Consider the following 22,920-nt stretch of genomic DNA (forward strand, 5'->3'; position numbering starts at 1 on the left):
CTACTGCATATTTTTCCAGATGGATTTAAAGTACCTATAAAGAGAAAGAAGCTTGTGACTTTTTGCCTTTTGCAGGCTAAACATTTGATTGCTCTGAAATGGAGGAACCCAGAAAGACCAAAGATAAATGAATGGATCAAACTACTGAGCAACAACCTGGCAATGGAAAAACTGACTTATATAACAAAAGGAAAACTTGAAGACTTCGATGATATTTGGTCCCCCTTCCTATATTTTATCGAACAATGTGACATGTAAACTCAACCTTTCCTTTCTTTTTGTGTAGAGAGTGAGCCCTGGGGTTTTGTGTGTTTTTCTTTATTATTATTATTTTTGGGGTGGGGGAGGGACGGCATTGTGTTAATTTTTTTTTCTTTTCTTTTCTTCTTCTCTTTTTTCATGTTCTTTTCTTGAATGTTTATATAGCAGAAAATTCTAATAAAAATATTTTGGAAAAAAAAAAAAAAAAGAAACATCAAGGTTTGATGATGCACTGACAACATAGCCAATGTGTAGATTATTGATTGTGCATTTCAAAGGCTTTGGATCAGAGCTTTGTTTTGCATGTGTGTGTGTGTGTGTGGGTGTATGTGTATGTTTTCCCCCTTAGGGTGTTTTTTTTTCTGTGGAGCTTATTGAATGACTTCATGCATGAATTGTGCTAATCAAATAAACTTGACATATATAGAGGTCCTTCCAGGATTTATATCAACGAGGTTGTGCCACTCAGGGCTTTTTTTTAACCACTCGGGTTTAAGTAGAAAGGTTCTGAGAGTTCACCCAGCATGATGTCAAGTCTGTGGACTGAAATGTGTTCACCACATCAAGGCAGAACAGAGAGAGTGAGAAGAGTACACGCAACAGAATTAATGCTAGTTAAGTTGCTGGTTCAGTTTTAAATATGTTTAAGTTGGCAGCCCTATAAGCAGGTAAAGCAAGCCCTGTTTGTTCTGCTCCTGCTTTTTTAGAATGTAGGCTTTGTTGACATATGTTTAGTTTGGTTTCATGCCAAGTTGAACATAATTACACTTTCATTCCCAAGACATGTGTGCACTGTATCTGTTACAAATGCTGTTCATTGTTGAAGGGAGCCACTACATGAAGTGAAATTGTTTGGCAAAAAAAAATTGTTTTCATAAAGGCTTTGAGGTGGAGGTCCCATCCTACTTTCCTTTATTATTACTCTCTTTTCTCCACCTCTGACCTGCCAAATTTTTTTGCGCCTTACATCTAAGATTTATGTAAGACCCCCACACGATTAGTTTGCTGTCTGAACTTCAGCTTTTGATCTATTTTCAAGCCTGTGCATTACTATGTCTGCTAGATGGATTGAATTAAACTCGTTGCAGCTGGTAATCTTCCTTTTACTGACATGGCCTCGTGACACAAAGAAGACCTTATGTTCTGTTAATAAATAACTATATGGCTTTGCTTGAGGTGCTTATGTTTTTAATTATTTCTCAATCACTAATTAATGTTGCTTTGAATTTTTATTACTGAAGTGGTTAAAGTCGCTCACTGCAGCCACTGTTTGCCCAGACAATGATAATGTGGAGTGTAAATCAGATGTTATGTGTGTAAACAGATAAATCACTTCAATTAATCCTGTACTATAACGGACAATGTACAATGATAACGGACTCTTCCATCCAAGTTTTGGTAAAGGGAAAAAAAAATGTTGGTCAATAAAAAAGGAAAAAGAGTTAGTTGCTATGCACGATAATGAAACCTGACATAAACAATATGCAGAATGACTGAAAGGGTCCATTTAGCTTTCGTGTACTATGTGTTTAACAGCTTAAAGTCGTTTTATATTTTCTTCTCTGATTGTATTGTGCTTGCTTTTACTTTATATTTTACAACAAATGCTTTCATTTTTTGTTTTCTTGTGTTTACTATTAAAAGGTTTAGTTTTTTCGTGTCTGGTGTTTTCCTCATTAAGTGACTTTGCTGCGTCAATTCTTCTCAGTTTGCCGTCTGTCTGTTCCTCACAGTCCCTATAAGAAAGACTGCACAAAAATGAACTGATTAATATCACTTTTTTTTTCTTTAACAGTATTTCTACAAGGTTTGTTTCTTTCTAGTTATTTATATTATCTTAATAATTTATCACCATTCTAGACCTTTTGAAAGTGTTTCTTGTTTCTGGTTTACTTCCGTTTTGCATGTTCTGTCCCCATTCATTTTTAAAAATCTTTTCAAGACTTAAAACCAGATATAAAAATACTAATAAAAGCACATGTACATTAAGAAAAATACAATATAAATTTATTAAAAAAGAAAATAAAACAAAAAAGAATAACTTAATTGAGGCTAAAGAACTGCAAAAAAGAAAACAAATTCAATTTTGATTAAAAAAAAAAGCCAGTGGGTATTATTACTTAGCTGTTATATTCAGAGGGATAACATTTATTCTTTGATTTGGCAGTTTTCTTCATAAGACATAAGATTAGGCTTCATTATCAAGGTGGTACAATAGTTTTATGTGATGTCCAAGTTAAGTGAATCTCAGTGTTTGCTCGTATTCATTTGTTTTATTCTTGTTATTTACACACTTATGGGTAGGTAGGTCATTTTAAGACATTAATATGATTAATTGCAACCTGTTACGCGTTTAAGCCTTAAACAACCAAGCATAATGAATTTACTTACTTCTATCTGTTGATGCCTTTTCGGTGCTTTTTGAGTTTTGGTGGCTGTTAAAATCGAGAATGACTGCCCCCTGCTGAGCTGGAAGCCGCTGGTTGGCAAATATGGAGTATTTTATTGTATAATAATTATAAAAAAAAAGGTCATTACTTTGTGGATTTTGCCTATCTGGGTTCTTTTTGGAATGTAACTCCCTCAAAAAATGAGGGTTCACTGTACTGCTGCAGGAGCAGTGATGTCATGGGGACAAAGATCATGACATCACTCATGACATAGTAATGACATAGACAATGACTTTGATATAGTCAATGACCCTGACTATGTCAAAGTCATTGAGTTCCAAGAGTTCCAAAGTAAGAGTACTTTCTGTGATTTAGAGAAGCAAAACGATTGCTATCCAAAAACAAGAAGAAAATGAAGCGTTCAACACAAGATTCGCAGACCAAGGCCAGCTCGGATCAATTAACTGATAATAGTCCCCGATCCCATAAGAAACTTATGAAAAGTGGGGGTGAAAAAGCTAGAGACACAACAAAACGGCAAGAGGACAACCGACCAGAAACTTATCTGTGCAAGGAGAGACTACAACAAACTGAAAAAGATTTACGGAAGCAACTACAGATCACAAGTTCGCAGAAGAAAGAAATAAAACAGCTAGAGGTTAAAAATTTTAAACTTACTAACAAATATGAAGGGATTTCGACTAAACTTCAGGAAAGTGACAAACGAATTCAGGAACTAGAAGGTCAGTTAAAAAACACGGAACAAACTCTTGCAGATAAGTCATATTCTCTCTTTACGGAAATCGGACGGAGGCGCGAACTGGCTGAGCTAGTGCAACCACTGAAGAGGTTCAAAGAACGAGCGCTGGACGCAGAAAAACAGGTGAAGGAGCTTACGGATGACAACCAAAAATTGAAATTACAGTTAGACGCGTCTATCCTAAAAGCAACCACATTTAAAAATGAATCAGAGACCCTTAAAGTTGAGCTTAAAAAACAGTCAGATGTCATGAGAGCTAAACAGAACACAATTGGCAATCTTAAGACCGCATTGGATGCAAAACAAAAGGTAATCGAAGCTGATAAGGAGGAGATTAAGAGACAACGCAAAGCTGCACAAGAGACAGAAGTGGAAGTGAAAAGAAATCGCCAGATTGAAGAAACAACAATGAAGCGAATAAAACACAAAGATGAAGAAAATTTGAGCCTACGAAAGGAAGTCACGTCACTACACAAGTCTTTGTATGATTTTGAGATGAAGTTGTCAAAACTAGATTTGCAGTATCAAATCCTCCAGGAGAAATCTGAACAGGCTCATACAGACAAAGCAATCCTGGAGAAAAAAAACCACACACTGGAAATTTCTACAGCGAGTCTTGAGAGAGAGGTTGTTGAAACCCAGACACTCCTAGAAAAGTCCCAGCAAGAGAATGAGTTACTTAAGAATCAAGTGGAGCAGGTCAAGATAAAGCTGGCTGAAACGATTCAGAGCTCCAAGGAAAGTAAGATCAAATTTGAAAAAGACCTCCTGCGTACACAGGAGGATTATATGAAACTGAATATGGAGAGAGAAGAAGCTCTGACAAAAACCAAAAGAGCCACAGAAGGACTTTACTCTAATGAGAAAAAAATTGGAATACAGGCAGATTTAATTCGCGAACAGGATTGTAAGATTATGGAGCTAAATAAGGAAGTTCTGCGACACCAGGAGAATGCTCAGAAATTTAAAATGGTTAGAGCAACTTATTCAAAGGTGCAAAGGTTAGGGTTAGATGAAGAGAAAGGAGATATTATACTTCTCCCAGACACCGACAGGAAAACGGAAAAACTCAAAATGTATCGCGCTGAGAACCGCAGATTGTCCAAAACACTGGAAGAGAAAGACATAGAAATTGAGAATCTCAAGGTTGAGGAGGACAATCTGCAGCATGAGGTGAAAAATCTCAAGTCTAAGTTAGACTATCTGCCGGAAGATACATTGCATAAAATGCAGGTGAGTCGGACCGACATTAGAGCTCTCAGAAAACAGATAAAAGCCCAAGAAGCAGAGATAAAAACGTATGTAGCAACAATAAAACTGCAAGATGCCAACATCAAAGAATTGACAAATAAGCTTAAAGAGATCTCATTTTCAAAGAAAGATGATCTTCCGCCAATTAAGTCAAGAACTATCAAACTGACATCTCAGGACACAAAGAAGAAACCCCAAAATATTGTTTATCTTCCACCTCTTCTAATCACTCCATATGGAAAAGCGAAAAAGTAAAAGGATGTGGTTGTTAATGTTTGACTGATGGAATGATAGCAGCTGAGAAAGACGTAGGCAGGACCTCAGTATGTGGGGGAAGGTCGTGGAGAACATGTGGAGACAAATTTTGCCATATGGGTGGATTTTTGACAGGAGGAGCATTTTATTGACTTTTCAAGAGGGGCGGTCAACTCTCATTATTTGGGGGCGCGGGGGGTCCTGCACGACATGTGGGGACAAATCAGGTTTTGTGGATGGATTTTTGACAGGAGGAGCATTTTATTCATTTTTCAAGAGGGGTGGTCAACCCTCTGTGTTTGGGGGGTTCCTGCAGTACATATAGGGACACATTGGGCCATATGGGTGGATTTTTGACAGGAGGAGCATTTTATTGACTTTTCAAGAGAGGTGGTCAACTCTCATTATTTGGGGGTGCGGGGGGTCCTGCACGACATGTGGGGACAAATCAGGTTTTGTGGATGGATTTTTGACGGGGAGCATTTTATTGACTTTTCAAGAGGGGTGGAGAGACTCAGACGGAGAAAGACAGCGATTAAAAGGGTTTATTGACATACAGTACAGACCAAAAGTTTGGACACACAGTTGTGTCCAAACCTTTGGTCTGTACTCTACATGAATTAAAGTTCTTTGGCGCTCGGGCCTCGGCTGAGGACATCGAGCTGTGAATTGCAATGAGCTCGGATGAGCATTCCCAATGTAGGTTAAGAAAGTCATCCCCCAAAAAGGGAGCGCTGAGGCCGGGGAATTCCCGACGAGGAAAGGGAGAAGCTACGCTAACTCGGGCTTACGGGCTGGGACTTGAGTCTGTAAAAGGCGACATTGCTGTGAAAAGGGGGAAAGTGATGTGAAGCTGGCAGATAAAGGCCAGCTGGGGATGGCGCTAGGCGTGGAATGGCAGGATGCTGGTAGATTAAGGCCAGCTGGGGTGATGCGGTGATGCAATGAGATGGTGTTTAACAGGTGCAAGGGGCAGGAAGTCCAGTGCAGGGCATAATAAAGTTCAAGAAGGAATATATTGGGGGCTTGGTTACAGTAAATGAGTGCGAGATGCTGTAGAAAAGAGGTTGGTGATCCACCTTGGCTCACTGCTGGGAGGGAGGCTACTATTTATTAATTTATTCATGCATTCATTCAGTTAAAAGCCCTGAAGCATTTGAAACGCATATGAATAGTGCCTGCAAGTTCGGGAAGAGGATAGACTAATAAAAGTTCCTGCGTTTCCTAACGTTGCACATCATGAATGCTACGTCTTACCCCGAAAGCCAGAGGCGGGCGTAGCGGGAAAAATTCGATGGGAGGTGCTGATGAGCGGGTTCACAGCGGCTATGCAGAAGTGAGAGAAGCTGTTGACGTGGCTGAACCAGAGCGATGAAACGGTGGAAAGGCGATGCGATGAACGGCGGTGGTGAAATGGAGAGATGATGAACGATGAGCTGGGAGGGTGACGTAGATCGGTGCAGCGAGACTTTGGCGGGCCCAGCCAGGGCCTGAGGCGAAGAAAGACGGGCCGGGGATGCAGACGGTGGGATTATGTGTCCGCCCTTACAAAAAAATCACATGAAAATCACATGTGACCACATGAAAACCACACATGTGGTTCACACAACTTTGTTCATGTGAATGAGGTATGAACGATGTGAACCACATGTGAATCACATGTATATGTGTGATTTTGGAACGTTTTGTGGTAAAATCACATGTGTATCACATGTGAATCACATGTGATACACACATTTCCACATGTGGAAATATGTGTTATAAATATAGATACAGTATATACAATTATAAAATAATGATTATCTTTTTATGGATGGTTCTCCCCCCTTTATTGCTACATTCCTAACTTTACCTGAATTTAATAAAGTCAGAAAACAGTTGTATCAGCTGACATGAACTTTGCATTTTCTCCACTTGATCACAATAACTAGTAAAACTACAGGAACTAGTGAATTCTCCACTTTAAATGGCCTCTAGATGTTTTTCACCCTGTAGTGAAAGCTTATACAGAAGATGAATCATTCTTTTTAACCCATACATGACTTATTTAGAAATGCTTGTTGGATCTGTTGGATTTCTGTTGAATCCACCCTTAGCTTGCGTTAAAATGACATGTTAGCTCAAAACCTAACACAGCATGTGGTGTCAAACTTGTAACCCAACCCCGTTGTGTTAAATGACCCCGAGCTACTCTGGTTGATATAATATCCAGCAGTGGGTGGAACAACAACGTGAAGGGGTTTACTTTAACCCAGCTGTTTTATGGGACGTTATCTCCTCGAGTTTATTTTATCACTGTTGATTTCTCCTATGTTAAAACATTAGGAACTCATTTTGGAAAGCATAGTTAGCTTGTTGCACATACTTGAAGTTTGATTTCCAAAGTTAAAACATACTCAGATGGAGGGATTACTGTAATGAAGAGATGTCATTGGCTTGGCTTCCTTACACTGACAACGTTTTAATATTAAAATGATCAACTGAACTGTATATTACTACAAATGAACTGAAGTGAATTGTATGTTATTGGATTTGAATCTGACCACAGCTAAGCCAAAAAATATTAATACTCCTGGCGGATTTATGAGTTTAAAGTAATTTTTTTATTTTACAAACATTTTTCTTTTGTCTGGAAGTAATTTTAATATTTTGCAGTAGAGAATCTGTGAAAGAAGTTAAAGATTAAGGTAATGGCATACATTAATGGTAATGGTAATGGCTACAAAGAAAGCTAAAGCGGGACAGTGACGGAGGATTGCATTTTGGGTGCATTTTGCAATTTGCTGTTGAGTCTAGAAGTTCAAATGATGTAGTAAATGCTGGCGGGCCTGAAAGCAAAGAACAAACAGCGTCTTGCTGACAAGATAAACATACAGCACATACGCTGTTTATAGTGATGGGAATGTGACGGTAGTGTATGGAGGTGGAGGGATATCACATTTGTTTTAGTCAGCTGCTGTCAGCATGTAGATGAAGTGAGAGATTATAAAGTGACTACTGTGACGGAAACCTGCAGGCTTTGTGTTGACTATGAGGCATGAGGTCATTGCGTTCAAAAGAACTGAATCAGGTTCTGTGTCAGGGATTGTGAGGCCTGATGAAATAGTCTTGGCCAAATGTAGTAATGCGTTAAAATGACGTTGTAAATAAAACCTTTAAGAAGTTGTTTCAACAATAAGGTGCATTAGTTGAAGTTAATTACAACGCTGTTAAGCTGAATGATTTCCTCTGAATGGGTCAAGTAAGAAGACTAAATTATGCTTCTTTTGGCTTCTTTTCTAAATTCTTAATTCGAAGCTGTCCTCGCTTGACAAGGAACAGATTAAAACCTAAAAAAAAAAAAAAAAAGAATTTCTTGTGCAGATTCATCCTTTCCTGCTCGTTCTGTTGCGTTGCTATTTATTGGCCTTGGCATTTCTCCACGGGTGCTTGTGTGGCCAGCTATCTCTGACAAACCAAGACCCTTCAGCTACAATATACTAAAGGAGACATCAGACCAGTGGAAGGATGTTTTTATTTTTATTTTCTCTGCGAGTGCTGTGTCCTACTGCATTTCTATCCAATGCTCAAAGTGTTAAATTCTAGTTGTTTCATGAATCACAATAACAACAACGAAAAAAAGACAAACAAACAGCGAAGCAAAGCTGGGTTTGTTTAACATTTTACAATGTTATTTTTGTAAAATATCAAGAACAACAACATCCTGTGAAATATCTTTGCGATGACTTCCAGGAGATTCTTTTCGTGGTCAGTAATGACCCTCAACCAAGGCTTTATCATACATCAAACAAACAAACACAATATATAATAAATAATAAATGTTCTCATATTAATTTAAATAGAGAACCATGACCAGCCTAATTTATTTAGTAAATTAATGCGCATGACTGATGCCTCTCTGCAGCCGGTTGCTATGGCAATTTGGATGAAAGCGGGAGCCCCTCACGCTACTGATGTGTTTGCCTGAGCTTTAGGGTCCTATCTTCCCATGTAATTACTGCGTGTTTACCTAAGCGGGCCTGACCTATCTAGACAGACACATTTGGCTTTTTTTTTTTTTAAACTGGTTCTAAAGCCGAAGAAAGAAAGCATTTTGATTAATTGACCTATCCTGATAAGTTAATTGTTGCTAAATATGCCTATAAAAATGTATAATCGTTGATAAGACCATAACTCTCACAACTATCCCCCAGAGCGTGAAACTGCAGGTCAGCATTATATTAGCAAGAACGTCTTAATAAATGTTCGACACTTTATGTGGGTGGTTTGATGTTGTGTGTCAGTAAACAAATATTTCTGCTGGACTCCAAACAGGTTATCTATTCCGACGAAGCCAACTTTTTGAATTCGACCCAGCGAAATGGCCCCTTTAATTACACTGAGACAAACAGAGCGGGGGCAAAGTTCAGCTGAACTCACAATAAAAAACGGATGAGGTGAATAGCCGGAGCTCAGAAAGCAGCCTGGCGTATTACTAAAGGACACTGCGGCAGGAAGATGTGGAAACAGTTGCGGAGATAAATAATTACAATCCCACCTCCGTTATATCGCTCGTAACAATTGGCGCAAATCGTTTGCTGAATAATGAGTTTATGAGGAGTTACAAATGGTGAGTAAGAAGCGTTTCTCTTGCCTATGTTTGTTTTGTTGTTTTAAGATATGTTTTTAAACAGGTGCTATTCAGCTTAGTCTGCCTTTAGTCGTATTTTGCGACGTGAAACGATGTCGTTACACATCTGAGAAACAAATTAAACATGTTGTAAGATGATTTTTGACATTATATAGTTATATTGGTTTGAACTTCATGAATGCTCTTCTGTATGATCGATGGACCGACATTGATTAGCTGCAGTACACTTAGAAACACCCAGCTTGATCTCATGATTACCTCTGAGTTGTTTTTTTGTTGTTGACTGTTCTTTGGAGACTGTATTGCTTTCTGGTGCAAATTCCTCATTGATCCACTATACCTTTACACAACAGATACTTGCAAGCAACCTCTGCACAGAATGACAAGATGCCTGTTAGGTAAAAGGTAAAGCTCCCATTTTCTTCTACTACCACATATCAAACCAGCTTTTTACATGCAACGTATAAAAAGGCACATAACTTTTTCTCACTGTCTGACATTAATCAAGACTAAACTGTGCCTGTTTTAGGTGAGTCAGGATTACCAAAAGTATTTGTTAAATTCCAGAAGGATGAGATAAGTATGATGATGTCATCGCTTTGAACATTTCTAATTGGGTAGCATTTGAGTTAAATAAATGCTCCTGTCATTATATTTTAAGGCCACACCTCAGACACACTACTTATTTGTAAGACATGATGAGCAAAATCAGAATAAATCAGGCGAGATATAAATGTCTTGTTGACTAATAAAATTAAATGTTAATGTCTGACTGACTTCTTACATTTAGAGAACAAAGAGGGCAGATTGCAAGCCTGAAAACACCTTCCCAAATGTAAAACACAAAGGTGCTGGTGTTTTGATGCTAAACGTACTAAAAGAAAATTAGTAACTGAAAGATGTACCTAAATGGTCTACAAACCTGACCAGTACTGCCAGGAGGAATTGGGCAATATTCCACTGAAATGTTTACAGAATCTTAAGGAAGAATATCCAAAATATCTGAAACAAGACATACAGTTTCAAACGCAAAAGAAGCAAAAATGTAAGCAAAATCCTGGGTTTGAAGAAAGTTGTTAAAAAAACAATATCTTTAAAACAATTTCTGCATTCAAAATTCTGGCATTTAGTCATTTTTGGTAAAACAAAACCTGACATAAAACAGGTAATGTTTAGCCCGATTGAATGTTGAAAATTAAAGGTTATCTGTCTTTTCAAACATCACACATAAGTATCTGTTTTCCACTGTTTCTTGATTTTATGTGCAAATCAGAAATTAGGTTAATTGTATACGAGGATAACAATTGTGTGCATGCACATAAAAGACTGTCTGTAAAACTTTCTGATTGCAGCTTAGGGAGATGGAGGACTGGATGGTATGTCTCGGCACTGAAGAATCTTTCATCAGTTCATGCTCTGAAGCCGCTCATTCCCACCTTCTGCTTTGTGGTAGTGTTCGTATACGGCCAGGCCGACAAACTCCGGAACTTTGTCGCTGGCATCTTTATCCCACAGTACCATTACCCGTTCCCTGTTGCTCTCTGCTTCACCCAGGTTAGTAAGTGTAGCATTGCTTTCAAATCAGTCATCCATTCATTAACCAGGAAAATGTGCTTGCGAGGAGTGGTGCACAACATGCAAAATCATTTGCATACTGGTCTATTTCTGAAGAGTAATTGGCGTTCTGACATCACTATATTTGCATATGTTGAACTAACATTTATAGGATTTCCATTTACATAGACATCAGCATGCAGTACATTGCACAATTAGTTCTACGTCTTAATTAATGGATTTGTTTTAGCCACGCTACCATCACAGATATTTTATTGGGATTTTATGTGATGAAACAAAGAAGAAAATTTTGAATTTAGATAATGTCACAAGCTTTGTCACAGTAGGTAGATTGGAACCGTGGGCACATTTTTTAAGTCCTGACACTAAATTTCAATTGCATTTAGATCTGGACTTTGACTGGACCATTCTAACACACAAGTACACACCCAGCAAAACTGTTTCATTTTATCTCTATTTGTATGTTTTGGATTGTTGTCCTGCTGAATATCTCTTGCAGCTTTTAACAGACTTTTTGCTGTGTCACATTCTTTCCATTTTTAGACAATAGATTAAACTCTCATTACATTTGCCTTCTGATGTTCTCAAAACACACTGCTTTACACTGAGATTAAATTGCAGCATAATTTATTTTTTGATAGGCAACATATTAAGACAGTTCAGTACATTGGACTTTCATTGAAGAGTTTAGAGTCGTGCACTACTTTGTTGGTCTTTCGTATAAAATTCTAACAAAAAACTTAAAGCTAGCACACTAAACACAGAAGCGTACTGTTGCCTCTGTGTGCTGGTTTGAAGGACAGAGCAGAGGTAATGCTAAGGCAAAAGTGCTTAGTGTTGATTAACGCATGCATGTGATAGATGTTTAACCGAATTATCACGCAACGGACTGACATGAGAATATGACCTTGTTCAAAGGTTGACCATGAAAGACCGCCCAGAAAAATCCACAGATAGGCCTCAGGTGTGTTTCTGCAGCAAGCTTAGGAGTTAAATAGGCTTACCAACAACAAAAGTAGACTTCCTGATATAATACTTCCCGCCTGTCATTAAAAAATAAAAATATGTCAACCTGCAGTAGAGTCAGCACTTATCAATGTGGAGTTAGCTCTTAGTAATTTCAGTGAGTGGGTATGTTCCTCTTCCACCTTGCCAAGCCCTCAGTATCTTTGTTTATGACTGGTTATCAAATATTACCATGGCGCCTTAAAGTAATTGTGAGGTCAAAATATTAGAAGTGTGTTTAAAAAAAAGGGAGCTATGCTCAAACTCAAGCACGTCACATTCTATAACAAAGAAAAACTTGAAGAAATAAAGATGATCAAATCTGGTTCAATCTGCAGAAAGTGAAGCAAAAAAAAAGGGTAATATTCGGTTGGTTAAAAAAGGAAAGTTTTTGTAATTTACTGTACAAGCTCAAACATTTACTGTATAAACTTATAAACTCTGAGCTTTCCAGCGAATCAATAGACCAAGATTAAATTGGATGACCAATGTTTCTTAGAATTATTACACGACAGTGCTCCAAGGAATTGACTAACCTGTCAGCCTTAGACGGTTAGATTACACTTCAAAGTCCATCTGGGTTCCTTGCTCTTGCCTCAGAAACAGCATGATCAATGTCATCCTTGTAGTTTTCTATTAGATTAAAGTCCAGAAATTGGGCAAACCACCACAAAATGTTGATCTTGTTATTCTGAAACCAAGATGCTGCTTTCTGTTTTAGTGTCTCTGGGGCTGTTTCCTTATTACTTCAACTGTTTTCCTTTCCAACATAAGGCAAATATACCTCTTCAAGTATTTTTGATAAGTTAGAAGAGATCTGTGATCCATAATCTCTGGTATGTGCAGGATGGGTCCAACATCATGATATAAGAAATGTTCCCATCCCATGATGCCTGAGCCATGAATGCCTCACAGTTTAAATTTAATGATTTATTTACTCTTAATCAGCCTCATGCATGTCATGACTGGTGGTTTCCATGACTTTATTACACCTACTTTATAAATGATTTGCTTTATCAATGATTCTATTTTTTCACCTGGCAGGTATTGTTGGACTGCTGTGTTTTGAACTCAACTTTATATTTAAAAAATGTCACAGAAACATGACATAAGATCAGATATTACCTACATAATTTAACCCAATTAAATTTAAAGGAAAACAAAGCAATTCTATTTTTGTGTCATAATTATATTTTCAATGATGATAGTTCTTCTGGTTTGCCTTGTTTTGTTTCTAAAATAATCAGCTTATTGATTGAAATGCAAAGTTTGTGACTATGTGTATTCACCTCACATTTTTGAAACATAAGGCCAAAAATAATTTAAAAAAAGGATTTGTCAAAGAGAATTTACTGGCTCTGAAGTTAGGTGTAATTTATTTGTGGGCTGTAAATTATTAAATAATTCTTTCACGCGGACACCGGCTACTTCCGCTTCTGCTTTTCTTTGAATGGACGTTCCCCTTACAGTGCTGAACATGTTTGCACTTCCTCCCCAGGTTCTGGTTTCTCTTGTCTTCATAAATCTCCTCCATGCCTTGGGATTGGTGCATCTCAGACCGTACTCCAGATCGCTGGGAGAGAGGCTGCTGCTGCCCGCCATCTGTAACAGCGTTCACTCCGTGCTCATGACTTGGGCCAAAGCAAGCCACCCCTACGCAAACCTCTTCCTCTTCACTGTTCCTCTGCTGCCTCTGCTCACCCTCGGATTCAGTTTTGCGCTGAAGGTGGCGCCTCTGCCATCTCACCACTTGTCAGTGTTGATTTCTATCCTGACTGGGATGTTTGTTGTCATCACAGGTAAATCTTAACACACGGCAAAAGCATTCACAACCTTTGAACCTTTTTTGTCATATTACAACCACAAACCCCTACGTGTTTATTAGGTTTGTGCAATTTTGCCAAGAGCAATGAAGCGGTTTATCAGATCAAACAAACAAAAAAGATTCTATTGGCCTATTTCAAAAACCTGTGTGTTGTCAAAAACCTACATTGCAGCCAGCACCATGAGCAAACCATCATTTTGGTTAAATTTGGAGCAGCGCCTCCGCAAGATTGATAGACAGCGCTAAAACTGTCCTTCTGGCTCTGATTGGTTGCCTCTGATATGGATTTCTGCAGATTGCTCTAGGTCTACAGGGACAAGGCAGAGGAGCTCAATTTTTTTTCACAAATCACGTGTCTCAAGTTGTACTATCACAACATGATGACATTTTTAACAAATATGTAAAAAATGTACATACTGCATTGTTAATTCCCTCTCTCCATTGGGATTTGTCACATACAATCCCAATAAAACACATTGAATTTTGAGAATATTGAGAAAGTGAGAAGGTTCAGTTGGTACAAATACTTTTCCTAAGCAATTATGCAAGATTAAGAGAGGCTATGTAGTTAGAGGCTATATAATTTTTTATCAATTTGTTTTCCCCTGCACAGCATCCAACGGGATTCCTGTTGTTGAGTCTCTGGAGTATCTCTACGCGCCTCTCGCTTTGATTCTCCACAGCCTTTCCCTGATCACCTTCGCTAAAGTGTCCGAGTCTGTGCGCCAGCAGCCCTCTGACGTCCAACCCTCTGTCTTTGACATCTACTACGCTCAACTGGTCATCCAGAGTGGAGTGCTGGGCTTCCTGTGGCTTCTGCACCCAGACAAACCCTGGCTGGTGTTGAAAGTGAGCAGCTGGCGCAATCTGCTCTTCCACGGATACCTGCTCGCCATTGTCCTGTTGGGAATGGTACTCAACTTTCTGGTCTGCACTTCTACTCTCTGCGTCTCCCCACTCGCGGCTGCGTTGCTATATTCGGCAAGGTACATGGTGCAGCCGTTTTTTCATCTTATGTAGTTCCTCTGTATGGTACAGAATCCTTGTCCGTCTATAAGCTATCACCATTATCAAAGATTGAAGTAGTACTTCTGAAAAAGAAAATCACACGAAAAATGTGAAAAGATTTCCGTCAGGTCAAACGTTTAACATTAATCCGGTTAGAATCGTGACTTTTAGAATTAAAAGTCTGTCACAGCCAGAAAAAAATCTGCCACTAAACTTTCTAACCGGAAAATTAAAAATAAATAACAACACGGCGCACAGATCCCAATTTTGAAGAAAAGGTTTGATGTCCATTTGATGAGGGTTAATAGTAAGAGACATGACCACATTATTTGTTCTCATGTGAAATTAGACAAACTTAGTATGTTAAATGTCTCTTTTTTTATTTGATCTAAACTAGCTGCACTAATGTTTATTTTAAATCCCTGTGTCATAATCAGATTAATTTTGCTGGTTGTAGCTAGTGAAAATGTGTTCACATACAACATGTGTTCTTGAAGAACCTGAAGAAAACAGGAAGTAAAATATTTCTGATATTGTGGTAATAAGTAAAGTAACATAGGGTAAAACAGCTTATCTAAACCATTTGAAAACTGCTCTAAAAATGCTTCAAATTTCTCTTCGTTTAGTTATGCATGTTGTGCGCCTTTTCTACATCTATTGATGAATACTACCTATACAGATTATGGCAAACCTTTGGTACAAAGCAACAAGCTTTCTTTTTTGTACAAAGCTGGATATGGATTTTTCTTAATTAGAGCAAATTCTTTCAATATTATCGTTTGTAATTGCAACTCTTTAGCAAATATTTTCTTTTTATTTGTGCACCTTTTACATATTTGAGCAGTATTTAAGGGATTAAAGTCCCACATTTCTCCTCTACTGTACAAGATCTAACCGGATCTCTGCAGAGGTTTTCTGTGAATGATTCTGAGAAGTTTTTTTTTTTTTTTTCAGAGGAAACAGGATAAAGATGATCCGGTTTTTTTTGTTTTGTTTTTTTTTTGCATTTTTACATGACACATAAAAACACATTTTCAATCAGTGTTAAAAAATATTTAACCTCAGACCTTTGGCTGAATGAATCTTTAACCAGACGTTGGTTTATGTTGTCCCTGAATGATTCTGAGAGCTCGGATGAAAGCCACCTGACAGGCTGTTATGATGCCTCTTGTTAAAGTCTGATGTAATTTAACATTTTATGTTTTTACTAATGTAAATTTAAATATGTATTTTTATATAATTTTATCAATTTGCAAGCTTTTTTTTGATGTAGCTAGTTCTGTTCTGTAAAAATGTGCTGTGCATGTTTAATAAAACTGAAAGAAGTGAACTGACTGTGGAAATGTTGTGTTAATGCTGTAAGCTGATGTTTTTAAATTAGCTGAAAAAGTTGGAAGTTGCAATACATGAATCCTATGGGTTGCATGGTAGCTCATTGTTTCCATGCAGTAAGAATAGCAAAAGTTGTAATAGGAACCTTGTTTAGATGTCTAAAAGCAGGTATTCGTTTAGAAATAGAAATTAATAATCAGAAAGTTTTCACACCCTTTAATTTTTTTTTTTTAAAGTCAACTTACAGGCTTTTTCTAAAGGAAATCTGAGGGGTTTTTTCCTCAGTGATCACAGTAGTGACAATGTGGAAAACACCTTTTTGGATTGCAGATGTTCACCCATGGATTGATATTTGTCAAGTCTATTTTATAGCAAATTTCAACTAAAAAGCAGGTCAAAGTACTTTACATCATAAAAACATTCTACAGTCACCAATTGTGACACAAGCAATAAACATTGCATTTGGTTGAAGCACCTTTAGCAGCAGTCACAGCCCCAGGTCCTCTTGGTTAAGTTTCTAAACATCTGGAATATCTATTTAGGGGTAGTTTCTTCCATTCTCTGACACATCCCTCACAGGTCAGAGAGTAAATAATTTGGTAACACTTTAGCTCAAGGGATGTGCATAAGACTGACATTACACCTACATGAAGGTTTACAATGTTTACAACTGTTGTCATGAAGTGTCATTCGGTAAATATGACATGCACTATCTCTGCACTATCAATACAGAGTTGACTCTTTTACTTCATTTTTATTGTAAGTTTTAATGAAACTTTCAATAAAAATACAGTCATTTACCAAAAACTGCTAAATAAGGCATTTTTTATTATACTTTATGCAAATTTACATTAAAAGTGTCATTCTACCAACAGACACTTCACGACAATAGTCGTAAACATTCATGAAGACTCCTTCATGTCCATGACAGTGTAATGTCAGTCTTCAAATAAAGTGTTACCAAGATTTTTATATATTTTTAAAGGTCTTCAATTGAATATGAGACCCAAGCTCTGTACCGTGTGGCCAGGTAAGGAGTAGCACCTGTTTTGTTTCCCCATACATGCTGCTTGAATTTCAGGTCTAAAAGTTCCATTTTGGTTTTGGATGGTCTGAGAATCTCTAAGGCACAGGTGTCAAATTCCAGTCCTCGAGGGCCACTGCCCTGCAACTTTTAGATGTGCCTCTGCTGCACCACACCTGAATAGAATGAAAAGATCATTAGCAGGACTAAGGAGGTAATTAAACCATTTCATTCCAGCGTGTTGTACCTGTGGCACATCTAAAAACTGCAGGACACCAGTCCTTGAAGTCTGGAGTTTGACACCCCTGCTCTAAGTGTACATTTACAAAATGAAAGTGGGCTGCCCAGTCCTTTTTCATGATGAGTGGCAACTTACGGCCTTATAGGTAGAATACTTTAATAGTGGTTGACTTTCTTGACGATGCCTCTATCTCCACAAGGAGATAGAGATATCTCCTTGATAAAGGATAATACCTTGATAAAGGTATTATCTGGATGTCAGATAATACCTTTGACTTCACTGCTTGGTCTCTGCTTTGATTTGCGCTTTCAACTGCGAGAACTGTTATAAACTAGAGTGTTCGATTTCTGGTCAGGTACGATCAACTTAATTTACCCCAGGTGGACTCCTGTGGCATTGCAGAAGCATCTCAAGGAAGCATTCACAGAACGAAAGAAGGAGGAAATAAAACTAACTAGAAAACATGTTTATTATGTTTGATAACATGTAAAAAAATGATAAAAACATGCATCCAATTGTGATTGGATGAATGTTTTAATACACATATCTTATACAAAAATATGTGTATAAACAGTTCATGATATAATAGGTTAATTCCCATTTTCAGTGATTTCAAATAAATTTCAGTTTTGCATCTTCTAGGCTCTATTGAAAATCCAACTTGTGTTATTCCTTAAATAAGAGGTTTTTCTGTCACAACACATGACGGAAAAATCAACACAATTTGCACACTATTTATGTTTTGTGATGGAAAAATAGACGTAAACATCTGAGGTCAGCAGTGAAATATATAAAAAAAACAAACAATATTATTTGACATAAAGACACCAGACTTTGTCCTCGGTCCGTTCATCACATCTATGTCAACCAGTCCCGGACTCATAATTTCAGTCCTCTTTCTTTCACCACATCTTCTCTATGAGGGATCCGAGTTGGGTGGTAGTTGAATTCCCAGGCTCTGCAGCAGGTTAGAAGCAGGTCCAGCCAGTCCAGCCTGGCTGCTCAGAGACTCCAGGAGATTCGCGACCAAGTTGACATCGATGTCTAAAGGCTGGATCTCCTCCTCAGCTTCGTCGACTCCTCCCTCCTCCATCGAAAGCCCGTTTCCCGTCGGGGAACCAGACGGGTCATTGTTCACACAGGCCTTGTAGTTCTGTAGAAATCACACATTCACAATGGCCTGGGTGCATTTTAAACCTGCTAAATTTTGTATGAAAACATAAAAACTAGTATTTACCGTTTGACTGAAGCTTTTCCCAACATTAGTGCTCTGCAGCTCCTGATCCATTTGGTCCATGTAACTTTTGAGGCTGTTCAGAGTTTCGGCTGCGCTCATCTCTGCAGGACCAGATGAGCCTTCCTCTGTCGCATTCACCACCTCTTCCTCCTCCTCTTCCTCCTCATCATCATCATCGTAATCATCGTCCAGATCATCTGAATCTAGCTCTTCTTCTTTGCCTCCTAAAATATTTAAAACAATTAAATACAATGACGGAACGGAGAAAGAATCAATCGTTGCTTTTATGTACCTAATAGCTTATCTAATGCACTGGCCATCGAGCCTGGGTCAAAACTGAAAGGCTGAGTCTGAAGGCTCCTGGAAAACATTTAAACAAAATAGAAACTATCAAACCAGATTTAGGAAAATATATTTTTTTAAAAAGAATGACTGCATGTAACTTATCTCACCAGGGTGCTTCAGCCCCCTCATGAGACGACATGGCATTGAGGAAGTCCTTCATCCCTTGACTGACAGCTACAAGACTGTAACCTGCTTCTTCCACTTTGGTATCCTCCTCATCCTCCTTCCCTGCAGCCTCCTCGACAGGCCGCTTCTGCTTGGCAGAGCTGAAGCCTTCACAGTCGACATCAGCGACCCTGCTGCTTCTCTCCTGCAGCAACTGCTCTAAATCCTGAGCTGTGACTTCCAACCAGCTGTCGCCTTTAGATTAGCGAAAAGGAAAAAAACCCACAAATGAATCATAGGAAATTGCAAACGAGCAGAGGAAGGAAGATATAGGCAATGTGCACGCATTTGTTTTGAGCTCTTTTATTGAGATGCAGTAGAAAGTGCCAAAGTGAGAAAATGTGGGAAATGAAGTGTCGCCCCGCCCCCACGTGTTGCTGCTCAGTAGTTGTCAGTTGTGTGAAAGAGTGGTAGGTTTTTTGCTGAAATCTTCAAAAAGTGTGACACATTTTTCTTTCCCATCAAGTTGTCAATCTGATTATTTTATAGATACTTTTATAGCAAGAAAAGGATCTACTCTGTTGCTGTTAAGCTGTTCACTCACTGTCCTCCGGGGGGAGCTGTGACTCCAGTTTCTTGAACTCTACCAGGTTGAGCGGACTGCTGTGAAGCAGCTGAAGAATCTCCTCTCCTGCAGAAATGGAGCTGAAACAAAATTCACAGCAGGAATATTGAGGGGGGAAAAAAAGGCATGTGTGTTTTTTTTTTGTCAGTTTAATTAACATTACATTTATCAGTCCCAACTTAAACCACAAATACAAAATTAAATTTGTAGAATGCAATGCAGCGATCTTCGTGGAAATCATGAATCCTGGTGTCTACATTCATCACCTGCCAGGCTGATCTCTACACTTGAAAGTACATCTTTGAATCCTCACCTTGACTTTGAGGCAACCGACTGTTTGAAGAAGATCTCTGCAGATCTTAAGAGTTCTTTGTAAACCGCCGAACCTTCCAGCTCGCCCTGCTTTTGACAACATGGACATTAAAATCAAGCTTCCTGGGAGAAAAGCTTTATCTGCTGTTTATAGAAGTGTGGACAAAAAAAAGAAAAGAGTGCGACTCACTCGGAAGTAGCCGTTCTTTTTTAGACTTTCCAAGAAGTTTCTCCACTGAGGGTTGCAGTTCACAGAAGCGTCGGCCTCTGAGGACGGCAGCCTGCTCTTAGAGCACAGGATCTCAAAGCCGTGAGCCTGAGAATAAGGTGAGAAACAGATTCACATTTCCACCTTTAGCTTCGCCTTCTTCCTTGTGACAAAAGAAAACCCCAAACCACGCCTCACCAGTTTCATCCCAAGTTCATGAGCCTTGTACCGTGGATGAGAGTGAGGCGGCAGGTCGAAGCCGCTCCTCCGATCTGGGGTGAACTGCTGCTGCTGCAGCTGGGCGTACAAGCAGCGGGTGAATGTCACCTGGAAATTCACGCAGGAGAAGGACGTCGTATCATGAAAGCTGAAAGACCAGCACAAACAAATCCTGCATATTTTGCATGCGTCTACCGAGGCGAGGACTCTCGTGTCAGGAGGAAACGTCCTGAAGCTACGACAAGCCTGCAGGTCCACTGGATCCCGCAGGTAGAAAGCCGAGACCGCGGGGGCGACCAAGTCTGGACGCTGTGCCAGAACAGAGGCAACGCCGGCAGGGATGAAGCAGTGGGCCCGGTGGAGATTAGCTTTAATCTTCTCTGGGTACCTACATAAATGTCCAAAAATTAACATCATATATATATATATATATATATATTTTTTTTTTTACATTCTCATAATTTTCAGAGACGTCCTCAGCAGGTTGTTCCTTTTGCATTTCACATGTAATTACTATAGAAAAATCAAAGAAAATCGGGATTGTGTGAAAGCTCACCCTTGTAGCCTTTTTTTTAGAGCTGAACGGATTTTGGGGCTGGCCTGACAAGCTTCTGGGTGAGCAGAAAGCAGCGCTAGAGCTTGTGCCAAACTGGGGACCACATCAAGAGAAAAGCCAATTGAACTGGACTTGGATGGGCAGGGAAGGATGTGCAACTCTCCCCTGTAGATGAAGACCTGCGAAAGAAAGAAAAAACAGCTGCTTTATTTCACTCTCCACTGAAAGAAATCACACACATCCTTTCAACCAGTCACAGAATTATTCCTCTTAAACATGTACATTAAGATGTGTTTTTGGTTAATCGCTGACTGTTTTGGGTGCAGACAGGCTATGTTTTTCTTTATTATAAATATTAATATGGTGTTTGCTCCAAAATGTAGCTAACAGGGATTTTGATGTTACTATTGCGCAAGATCGTCAAATTAAAAGTGAGGAACGTGAACATCTGGAAGACTCACTCTGTTTTCACTTGTGTCTGGGTTCAGCCACTTGGGAAGATGATCCGCTGCTTCAATAAGAAGAAAATCCCCATCATTGTCCTCAACTCTGCACACACAAACAGTACTTTCAGCTTATACAAAGCAAGTAAATATTAGTTATATATATATATATATATATATATATATATATATATATATATATATATATATATATATATATATATATAAATTCAGCAACATCTTGTCTAACCTGGCTGCAAGTTCTGGGAATAACTCTGTGAGATGCAGCAGGAGGTAAACAATAAACCACTCATCCTCAATGTTGTCTCCATACTGAGTGCTGCCTCCCATGTGAGCAGGAACATCTCCTGTCAGCGAAAAGGAAAGTTACATTCTTCAGATCCGCCGCCATGCTTTATTACAGTGAGCATACGTTATTGCATGATCTAATGTTAATGAAATGAAATATTTTTAAGGCGTCTTCACCAGGGATGTCATCAAACGTGACTACATCTGCATATTTAGAATAAACTAATCTGAGTTGTAAAGCAAAACCATAAAACATTACCTTCCTCGGGATGGTATTTGAGGTTGAATGGTTGATCCTGCCAGATGTACTGGACCAGAAGCTGAGCAACCTTAGCCAACATTTCCTCCGTCAGGTGTTTGAGCCGTTCTTCGGTCTGCTGGGAGGCCATGTCTGTCTGGACCGGAAAGAGTTTGTACTGAACCATATCTTCTGGAATCGACCTCCTCTGCAGGGCATCCATTGTGATTTTCTTTAGAGAAACGACTGATAAAACAACAGTAAACCAGACTCCAGAAGTCTTTGATGTGTCGCCAGCGTCTGGAAACAGTTAAGCCCACTAGAATAAACTCTTGATTAGCGTCACCCTGTCTAGTTATCTTCAAAATGTGACATTTTATGTCAGTCCAGGGCACAAATATGTTTAAATTAGGAGAAAAAACACTTTAGTTTGGGGTACGTTGTAATCACGCCATCTGTCAGTGTTTAGGTCCTTCCCTAATTTCTAGCCGGCTTCACCCTAAGACATGTCAGAGAGTTCCGGTTTGATAAATGTACTAATTGCAAAGTGTCTACTGACAAAATGATCACTTTTACAAATTTAATAAATAGCTTTTTTAAAAATATATTTTGAGATTCGTTACGGATAAAAGCAAATTAATCAAAAAGTGAAGTAGACGGGTCAGAATCGGAAACATTTTACAAACGTAGTCACGTCACTACGAGGAACTATGGGAAATGTAGGAAAACAACACATGGGGTGAAGAGATTTTTGAAAAGCTTTATT

At 38.7% G+C, this 22,920-nt stretch overlaps 2 protein-coding genes across 3 annotated transcripts; one reads left to right on the forward strand and one right to left on the reverse strand.

The window, feature by feature from the left end:
• Positions 1–9,322: 9,322 nt before the first annotated feature.
• LOC116713112 (uncharacterized) lies at positions 9,323–16,286 on the forward strand. Its single transcript, XM_032553083.1, has 5 exons — positions 9,323–9,526; positions 9,901–9,952; positions 10,900–11,101; positions 13,626–13,926; positions 14,566–16,286. The coding sequence occupies exons 2-5, from the start codon at positions 9,927–9,929 to the stop codon at positions 14,970–14,972; spliced, it is 936 nt and encodes a 311-aa protein (XP_032408974.1). The 5' UTR covers positions 9,323–9,526; positions 9,901–9,926; the 3' UTR covers positions 14,973–16,286.
• Positions 16,287–18,008: 1,722 nt separating this feature from the next.
• Positions 18,009–22,646, reverse strand: ecd (ecdysoneless homolog (Drosophila)). Of its 2 annotated transcripts, none has more exons than XM_032553082.1 (13): positions 22,176–22,646; positions 21,858–21,975; positions 21,626–21,713; positions 21,165–21,343; positions 20,804–20,996; positions 20,588–20,716; positions 20,372–20,497; positions 20,183–20,268; positions 19,849–19,949; positions 19,247–19,499; positions 19,087–19,154; positions 18,795–19,018; positions 18,009–18,710 (listed from the first exon to the last, which is right to left on the reverse strand). In XM_032553082.1, exons 1-13 carry the CDS (start codon positions 22,375–22,377, stop codon positions 18,474–18,476), a joined length of 2,004 nt encoding a protein of 667 aa, XP_032408973.1. In that variant the 5' UTR covers positions 22,378–22,646; the 3' UTR covers positions 18,009–18,473. The 2 variants fall into 2 exon arrangements, with proteins under 2 accessions (XP_032408973.1, XP_032408972.1); XM_032553081.1 differs by having other exon boundaries at positions 20,183–20,271.
• Positions 22,647–22,920: the final 274 nt, after the last annotated feature.

The sequence above is a fragment of the Xiphophorus hellerii genome, chromosome 22 (genome assembly GCF_003331165.1).
Source record: "Xiphophorus hellerii strain 12219 chromosome 22, Xiphophorus_hellerii-4.1, whole genome shotgun sequence".
Classification (NCBI taxonomy): domain Eukaryota; kingdom Metazoa; phylum Chordata; class Actinopteri; order Cyprinodontiformes; family Poeciliidae; genus Xiphophorus; species Xiphophorus hellerii.

What these genes read in the sequence shown, in the direction of transcription:
- LOC116713112 (XM_032553083.1), top strand. Translation starts at nt 9,927, where the DNA reads ATGACAAGATGCCTGTTAGGTAAAAG. An exon ending in TTGCTCTCTGCTTCACCCAG is followed by an intron (nt 11,102 to 13,625) that starts GTTAGTAAGTGT and finishes CTTCCTCCCCAG; the next exon opens with GTTCTGGTTTCTCTTGTCTT. An exon ending in GATGTTTGTTGTCATCACAG is followed by an intron (nt 13,927 to 14,565) that starts GTAAATCTTAAC and finishes TCCCCTGCACAG; the next exon opens with CATCCAACGGGATTCCTGTT.
- ecd (XM_032553081.1), bottom strand. Translation starts at nt 22,377, where the DNA reads ATGGATGCCCTGCAGAGGAGGTCGATTCCAGAAGATATGGTTCAGTAC. An exon ending in ATGAACTTGGGATGAAACTG is followed by an intron (nt 20,498 to 20,587) that starts GTGAGGCGTGGT and finishes CCTTATTCTCAG; the next exon opens with GCTCACGGCTTTGAGATCCT. An exon ending in GGAAAAGCTTCAGTCAAACG is followed by an intron (nt 18,711 to 18,794) that starts GTAAATACTAGT and finishes TGATTTCTACAG; the next exon opens with AACTACAAGGCCTGTGTGAA.